This window comes from Mytilus trossulus, chromosome 5 (genome assembly GCF_036588685.1).
Source record: "Mytilus trossulus isolate FHL-02 chromosome 5, PNRI_Mtr1.1.1.hap1, whole genome shotgun sequence".
NCBI classification, from domain to species: Eukaryota; Metazoa; Mollusca; class Bivalvia; order Mytilida; family Mytilidae; genus Mytilus; species Mytilus trossulus.
The window spans coordinates 33533831-33543441 of NC_086377.1; the positions used below are offsets into that span (position 1 = coordinate 33533831).

The following is a 9611-nucleotide window of genomic DNA, read 5'->3' on the forward strand; positions in this document are numbered from 1 at the left end:
ACAGAATGACACATATATAATACATATATATTTAAATATATTACATCCCCAGGGAGAAACAAAAATTCCAATGAATATTTGCAAATTTTGAATTCAAGGCAAAATCAAATTAAAATACATGATCAATTATTACCAATATTTCGTTTTAACTTTCGATATAAGGCTACTCTCTAACTGACATGCAATACACACACACTAATAACTGGTATAGATAGTTTTGTGGAATAATAAGATTGAGAAAGGAAATTGAGAATGTGTCAAAAGCGACAACAACCCGACCATAGAGCAGACAACAGCCGAAGGTCACCAGTGGGTCTTGAATGTAGCGAGAAACTCCCGCACCCGTAGGCGTTCTTCAGCTAGCCCCTTAAAAGTATGTACACTAGTACAGTGATAATGGACATCATACTAAACTCCGAATTATAGACAAAAGACTTAAATTAAAAATCAAACAAGAATACCAAAGGCCAGAGGCTCCTATCATGGGACAGGCGAAACATTGGGGCGGGGTAAAACATGTTAATGAGATCTCAACCCTCCGATACCGGTAGCCAATGTAGAAAAGTAAACTTCTAATACGCACATTAAAATTCAGTTCGAAAAAGCATCTTGTAACTCACTACTGAGTACAACACTCATAGAAATTATCTTGCCTGTCATTAACATGACGGCAAATATCTTAGAAAACACTACGAAATCACCAGAGTCCTTCCTTTATTTTTAGATAAATGCTTGAAGTTATGAAATATACTGACATTCAAACAGTCTCACATACACATGTAACAATATAAGAACAGTAAAATAACTCGGAATTTCTGATCAACCAACAAATGGAAGTTTTTAACGACCTTGACTGGCTATACAGCCCTTGCACGGTCGGTATGATCAACCACGTACAGCAGTACAACTTACCTCGAGGAGGTTATTTGTAGTTGACACATATAAGTCACTTAGATATTCATACAGTTTCATTTAATAACATCATATGCTTTACTTTTCCCATGTTGCTTTTTCTCGGGGGGGGGGGGGGGGGGTAAACTTATTTTATTAACGATTAACACTATACAGCTATATACAAAATTATTCCTTGCAACTTTCGCACCTACAGTGGTATGACAAACAATATTCAAATACAATATGCATTTATCCTAAATTCAAAATAAATATCAATGTAACCACATAAACCTTTCAACTACATGTTTGAAATTCATTAAGAAAGCATTTCCAAAAAAAAATATCTGCCTTGCCACTCCAAATAAAATATCTGTACAGCAAACATAAACATTTTAATAATATTACCACGAGGGTATCAACAGCCAAATAGTTAGCCCTTCTTGACATGAACATCAATTATATCGTTATTTTTATAAATTTCTTGTTTACAAAATTTTGAATTGTTTGAAATACTAAGGATTTTCTAATACCAGGCATACACTACATTAGCCTTATTTAGCACAACCGTTTGGAATTTTGGGTACACAATGTTTTTCAACTTTGTACTTGTTTGTCTTTATAACTTTTATCTGAGCGTCATTGATGAGTCTAATGAAGACGAAACGCGCGTCGGGCGTATTTAATTATAATCCTGGTACCTTTGAAAATTATAATCACACAAAATTGTCCATAGCATCGATAATCATTATACAATTCTTCTTCAACTGTGAAGTATGGTATTTGTAAGAACAAAGTAGAAAATATTCTATGTAGAACTGCTTGCAGAAGGTTTTACTATATACATTGATAAATTTTCTAAATACCAGAAATCTGTATTTGATAAAATATACATAATGTCAACAGAAACAAAAGAACACGTTAACATTTAAAACATATACTATCAAACTAAGATGTTTATCATCTTAATCTTAATAAAGACATTTGTGTTCTATGAGAGATATCCTCAAGTTTTATTTTTAAAAGAATTAAGACTACATATATATCTCAATATTTAAACACCATGGTCTTACAAATTAAACAAATTATATTTATATAGAAGCTAAAGTATTTAATCATGTAGACAAAAGACGCACCTCATCACAAAACAAATACATTTGGTGTAGTTACTGTCTTCTGACTGGTTAAAGTATAACCTTTATATTCAATGTTGTCCATTTGTATGACAACATGCCCACTCTGACGTTGTGTATTCATACGCCAACATATGTGTACGGTGTTATTGTTAATAGAAAAAACAGTTACTTGAGACTTATTTTTAATGGAAATTTATTTATAACGAATGGCAATCATTTATTTTGAATTTATGGAACCATAAAATTAATTTTTGACACTTCAAATTGAAAATAATCCGCTGTGCAGATTATTCAATGTGAAGAGTTAATATTTAGTTATATGGTTTAATAAATTCAAAATAAATAAGCTTCATTCATTAAATGTCCAATATTCTGTGCTTTTTTATCTGATCTGATCAGTTTTTTCTCGCATCGTTATAACATGTGTGGTGTCTCTTTGCATCTCTAGATTAATGTACGCATACACAATTTGCATATCTATAAATGAGATGAAAAACGAAAGAGTTTAGTATCCTTCAAATCATTTGATTGCGATTCATGAATCTACCAAAACAAAAACTGCAAACTTTTTGTTGTATACTTTGGTGCACCATAATTGAGATATTACCACAAGCGGAAATAAACCGGTATTTGTCATGCATGTGGAGCAGGCTAACATTTGAATAGACAACAATGCATATAAGCGACTGTTACATTTGAAATGGCTTGAAACAGGGGAAAATATATAGGCATTCTTAAACCATTGTGGTGACGTCAGCCTATTCATTTACCGTGGATTCTTTTTCTAGAATCAACGCTTTCCAAATCCGTTGCTGAAATGGACTCACCATTTTATATTCTTTTGTTTCCTTTGTGTGCCTAATTACATTAAGGTTGAATTGGCCAATTTACTGATTTCTGTTCAGTAATGGAATTATTTTAAAAACTTACCTTTAATTTTTGTAATTTCTATATGCCTCCACTGGGAGTCGAACCCGTCCATGAATTCTCTCAAGTGTCACTAACATCAATATATCGACGAAACCTCTTGGCTACCAATTGGTTACGATTTAATTGTCTAATTTATATATTTAAATGAATATTTGATATACATCGGTACACCGGACACACATGGATTGTACCTTTATATATACAATAATAGGCAATCGTATAGTATGAGTTGGTAGCCGCGAGGTTTCATGGTTATACTCAATGAGTTAGAACTTGTCGGCTTAGGTTCGAATCCTGGTACTTTTTTGTTGTTGTCCCTCTTCTCTAGTTTTCCTGTTTTATTTCTGGTTTTTAAGTTATTGTGGATATTTTGTTTGATAAAAGCGAGTTTGGTCGTTTATTATCGGATCATTGTTAGCTATTCCACATGTTTGAAACGAAAATGTTTACATTATAGGTGTCCATTTTTGTTTTATAAATCAATATAGTATTATTTTATCTGTTTATTCGCAAATTCTTATGCTATAAAATCGTGATGTGCCTAGAATAAGACTTCTTGTTAGAAACTACGGACACATGCTTTATATATATGCTATATATATGGTTTTTGTCAAGTTGTTGTCCCCGGCTTTGACACATTCCCCATTTTCATTCTCAATTTTATAAGAAATAAGATCAATAATTTCTCTTGTTGTCAAAACATATAATGTTCAGATGCCTGATAAATGAAAATCTTTAAGGGCAGACGTGTTGTGTAAAACATGTATTTGTATTGTTCTAACCATTTAATTGTAATATATAATTTATAGTAATGCATCGTTTGTCACGATAACATGGTTATTTAAACTCACTTACAATACCTTCTAATTAAGAATAGGCTTTAATTTTGAAAAGACATTATCACAATAGTTTAAGTTATAGATACAATGGATAAGCGTTGATTCATGAAAAACAAACCATTCGCCCTGCGGGCTCATGGTTTCTTTTTCAAGAATCAACGCTTATCCATTGTATCTATATCACAGAACGTTCTACCAAAAATGTGTCCATAAACAATACTTTTACAATCCTATAAAATAATTAAAAAACACACACAACTTTTATGACATGTATTTTCCAAAACTATAAAATAGCGAGTTTTATCATGGATGCAAAAAGTTAAATCACAAAAATACTGAACTTAGAGGAAAATCAATTCGGAAAGTCCATAATCACAAGGCAAAATGAAATGACAAAACGCATCAGAAACGAATGGACAAGAACTGTCATATTCTTTACTTGGTGCAGGCATTTCCAAATGTAGAAAATGTTGGATTAAACCTGGTTCTATAGCGCTAACCCTCCCACTTTAATGACAGTCTCATCAAATTCCGTTATATTTACATTGATGCGATAAATAAACAGACACAATAAATAAAATAGTCAAAATATGGGTACATCAGTCATCATCGTATAACATGTGTTAATATTTACTGATTTCATCTGAAATTTCGTAATCTTAATCAGGTAATGTAGCTATCAGTAAAGCATCTTTATTGTTAATGAACCTGAGGTGTGGTCTGGTAATGACATGTGTTTACATTGCAGGTGGACGTTTCGTCCCCGAGGGTTTTACCAGCCCAGTAGTCAACACTTCGGTGTTGACATGAATATCAATAATGTGGTCATTTCTATAAAGTTCCTTTGAATTTTCGAAAAAAATGGAATTTTCTTATCCCAGGCATAGGTTACCTGTGCTGTATTTGACACAACTTTTTGAAATTTTGGATCCTCAATGCTTTTCAACTTTGTACTTGTTTAGTTTTATAAATATTTAAAAAAAGCCCGGACATGAAGAAATCAAATAAGTCTTAAAATGTCGTTTGCAATGCAATAACAATATTTTTTTGTAAAATGTCGGTATATCTAAAAGAGGAACGAAAGATATATTTGAGATACCAAAGGGACAATCCAACTCATAAATCGAAAATAAACTGCCATGGCCAGAAATGAAAAGGACAACCAGACAAACAAAAGTACACATGACACAACATAGAAAACTAAAGAATAAACAGCACGAATCCCACCAAAAAATTAGGGGTGATCTTAGGTGCTCCGGAAGGGTAAGCAGGTCCTGCTCCACATGTGGCACCCGTCGTGTTGTTTCTGAGATATCAAATCCGGTAAATAAGCTATTCGGTAGATCACATTCACGAAAGGGAAGGTGGTCGTAGTTACGACCTTAGGAACATATCCTACATTATTTGGGAGACGGTTATTTCATAACGGTCCACCAACTCGTGATGGTGTCCGTCAATTTACGAAGAGATGATTTCAAATTCACCATTTGGAACTCTTGATTTAATAGCTTCCTTGTGAGCAACAACCCTCTATCAAGAAAATCATGAAATACAAGCACGGGAATATCGTATCATTTGGGAAATATATACACCGTATGCAGGGGCTGCTGGAATGTTGCTACTTAGAAATGGAAAATCTCACAATTGGAAAGCTGAGATCATCTCTTTTGTCGTAAAGTTTTGTTTTCAATCGCCCCTCATTGTCAATTTCTAGATGTAAGTCAAGATACGAAGCTTACTTAACTATATCTGTAGTATCCTTTATCTCTAGTTCGATGGTATAGATGCGTTCCACATAGTCACCAAATTTTGAATTATCTAGTGAAAGAACATCATCTATATAGCGGAAAGTGGAGTTAAAGGATATTGCTAACTTGTTATATTTCTTCCTAAGAAGTTCCTGCATGAGGTCAGCCTCATAATAATAAAGAAATAAGTCGACAAGTAGAGGGGGTGAAACACATGTCCTTATCAGAACAGACCTCAATTCATTACCAACATGGATGCTCTTACTGGTAGCTACATAACCTGATTGATATTACGAAATTTTATTACTACTTAGAAATGGAAAGTTCACAATTGGAAAGCTGAAATCATCTCTTTTTCCATCGACACTCACTGTCAATTTCTACATGTAAGTCACAATATGAGACCGACTTAACTGTAGCTGTTGTATCCCTTATCTCTAATTCATTGGGATAGATGCATTCGACATAGTCACCAAATTTTGAATTATTCAGTGAAAGAACATCATCTTCATAGCATATTTCTAACTTCTTATCTTACTTCCTAAGACATTCCTGTATGAAGTCAACCTCATAATAATAAAGAAACAAGTCGGCAAGAAGAAGGGCATAATTCGTTCTAATTGAAATGCCGATAGTCTGTTAAAAAACACGTCCTCTGGACGTAACAAATATTTTTCCAATCAAGAAATCATGCATCTTGATAATGTTAGTGAGGCCCATACGTCACATTAATGTTTGCATTAGTAGAAGATTAGTCTAGATATGTTGTACATGTAGCATTAGTTATTTCATTTTGAAATGATTCCTTCTTTTCTCCCGGCAGAATAAGTTTGTCATTAAGAAAACGTATAACTTTTGGATCATTTCTGGCATTGAAACACTTTTGCAATTCCTTAAAATTTTTTTGTCTTCTGTTAAAGAGCCCCCATATAGCTTTTGCATTCAATGATGTTTTCGTAAAGTGAGATAGCCAAACGGTTGCAATGTCAATCCATTTGTCAAATGAGGAACTTCCTTTCTTAACTTTTAAATTATAAATTTCAAAATTCTTTGCTGTATGTATTAAACATAGGAATTGTCCAGTAGTTAGATTTGAGAAGTAATGGAATGAGCCGTCTGATGCAGTGTTACTGAGGTCATATACATTTTCTGGAAGCTTAATTGGCCAGTTGGGAATCGGATCCTCAGAGTCTTCAAGTGAAAGGCTTGTTACGGTGAAAACCAGATGAGAGTAAACTGAAAGAAAATAGATAAAAATAAAGAATAGTCATGAAAACTGCATGCTATATTATTTTTCAGGAGAGATTGATATTCTAGGATAAATAAATCATAATCTTTCATTGAAAATACACATGTCGGATGTGATGTAATGGAATGAACATGTCAGTACCGTTCATGTACGCTTCGACATGTACAGTCTGGCAAAAATAAATATTGTTTCCTACATGTATTTCACTTGAAAAAAATTTGTAGGGTAGGTAGATTAAACATTTTAATATATTTTCTGAACTGGATGGCTGAAGATTGACCAGTTGTATGCACTAGGTAATTGTTTACTAGGTTAAGATAGTGCATTGTTTTTTTATTCAGCCACTGTCACTTTCAAGTAAACCTGAACCTCCCCCTTTTCCTCCATGATTTCAAACTTTAATGATTTTCAAAGAACAAACATTTATTGATTGAAATCGTAGCTCATGGGGTACTTGTGGCTAAACTATGTAACCTTGTGTGTCAAAATAGAGCGAAATATGCAAAGTCGAATATAAATTTTCAATGCGATTGTCAACTTCCGGTTTCCATTTTCGGAAAATTCACTGACCCCCTCGCGACTAAATTGATTCGTGCAATTTTTGTCCAATCTTGTAATGTTATATATCATTTTCTTCGGGAATAATAGTTACTTTTATCTGTGAACGCACTAAGATTGTAAAAGGGCAAATCACAAAAAACTTACCAGCTCTGAACCCCATGATAGAATTTTCTGGTGCAACATCCCAAACAATCCTGATACCGCGTCCTTCCCGTTAAACCCGTTTTCATTGGTCGAAATGCAAAAGCCATGCTGCACAACACCAATGAAAATTATCGTTTTTACACAAAAGCGTAAATACCCACTTAGGATTAATATAGATTAATCTATAATTAAACCGTAATCGACGGGACGCTAATCGATCGATAACCGGGATGCTCTGCATCTGCAACTTCATCACCTCATAACTTTTTTACTTTTTTATCAATTTTTATGAAACTTTGCAGACAAAAAGAAAAAATAAAGTATAAGACAAATGTATTTAAAAAAAAAAATCGATAAAAGTTTGAAAAAAATACAATGAGTAGAAGTTCACTTTAAAAATACCGCTCCCAAATTCCAGGTAAATATTTAGATTTTTCGTGGATGGGCCTCACTAATAATGTCAGTTTCAGAGATTTTTTTGTTTGAATCAGAGTGATACTTTACAAAGTAGGATTTATACCTCCCTAAGACAAGATACGTGTATCTTCGTTGACCATTTTTTTATAAGGTTATATAGATTCGATCTATGCATTTTCGTCCACATTGGTACGTGCATGAAAACGACTTTATACTGTTGTTTTGGAATAAAAGCATTGTAAGGCTAAGTTTATCTTTTTTTACGAGAAACAATGTCAGAGTGATTATACATTTTTATTTCAAATACATACATACTTTGTATGTTCTTGTATATAAGTTTGAAGCTTGTATATCACATCTTGTCAGAAATTAATTCTATTTCTTTAAATATTGTTCATATTCACTCGAAAAAAAGTGGTTACACTCGAAAAATCCCGATCAAATCACTCGAAAAACCACGATCCAAGCTGGACACTAGACCTACCTACTGGATATTCCATTTTTACATATTATGATACCTATTATTATGTTCATGTTTATTAATGAGGCCCCTCATGGGGGGGGGGGGGTACTAGTAATCACATAATCACCATTTTTTTGCCAATATAATCACATAATCATTAAATATTTGCTTATCTTTAGTAATCAAATAATCATTAACTAAAAATACAGTCCTAGGTAATCAAATAATCATGAAATATTTGGCTTAATAATCAAATAATCATTTAAAAAACGGCCAAGTAATCACATAATCAAAAACCCCATGAGGGCCCTCATTAATGAGCTGTAGAGTAGTTAATAATCATTAAAAAGAGTTTTCATATAGATACATGATTTATTTATCAACTTAAATCCAAACCATCATTTATGATTAGCGGAGTCTTTAAAGAAAAGGGAAAGAAAATATTACAAAGTTTATCGACAGGTTGTAGTTATCCCCAGGGGCACTAATAGCAGACTTGTTTTTGTACTGTTATGAATCACAATGTATGACTAAACTCAGTAAAGACCCGTCGAAATTGCATTTTATTGATAAATTCAACAACATTTACCGTTATCTTGATGATATCTTTTCGTTAAATAATCAAGAATTTTCTCAATATACTGCTGAAATTAACCCCAACATTCCCAAGGAACTTACTTTAAATAAATCAAATTTATTCGGTAATACCTGTCCTTTCCTGGATTTAGATATTTCGGTTTCAAACGGGAAACTCCAGACTAAAACTTACGTTACCTATTGTTAATTTTCCTTTTTTAGATGGTGATGTTCCTTTGGTACCATATTACGGTGTTTATATTTCACAACTTGTTCGCTATTCCCGCGTTTGTTTTGACGTTTTTGATATTAACGAACGCAACCTATGTATTATTGGTAAATTATTAAACCAGGGATATCGTTACCATAAATTACTTAAACTTTTACTAATTTTTTCCATAGATGTAAAGATTTGGTATCGAAGTTTGGTTGTATCTGTAAAAAAAATATTTCAAACGGGATAGCACATCCTCATTTTTATGAAAATGTTGTTAACCGTGCCCGGAAAAGAAATGATCCATGTAAACTTGTCGCTCCATTAAATAAACTTATTCTTAAAGGTTACATATTCAACACTGTAACAAGATCATTGTATATTGTTTTTATTGGTATAAATATTGATTTTGTTATCAGTAAAATAAAAGCTAACTAAATATT

At 32.8% G+C, this 9611-nt stretch overlaps 1 protein-coding gene across 1 annotated transcript; it reads right to left on the reverse strand.

Moving 5' to 3' along the window:
* Nucleotides 1-6295: 6295 nt before the first annotated feature.
* LOC134717879 (uncharacterized) lies at nucleotides 6296-7545 on the reverse strand. The gene is made up of 2 exons (XM_063580377.1): nucleotides 7499-7545; nucleotides 6296-6780 (listed from the first exon to the last, which is right to left on the reverse strand). The coding sequence occupies exons 1-2, from the start codon at nucleotides 7512-7514 to the stop codon at nucleotides 6296-6298; spliced, it is 501 nt and encodes a 166-aa protein (XP_063436447.1). The 5' UTR covers nucleotides 7515-7545.
* Nucleotides 7546-9611: the final 2066 nt, after the last annotated feature.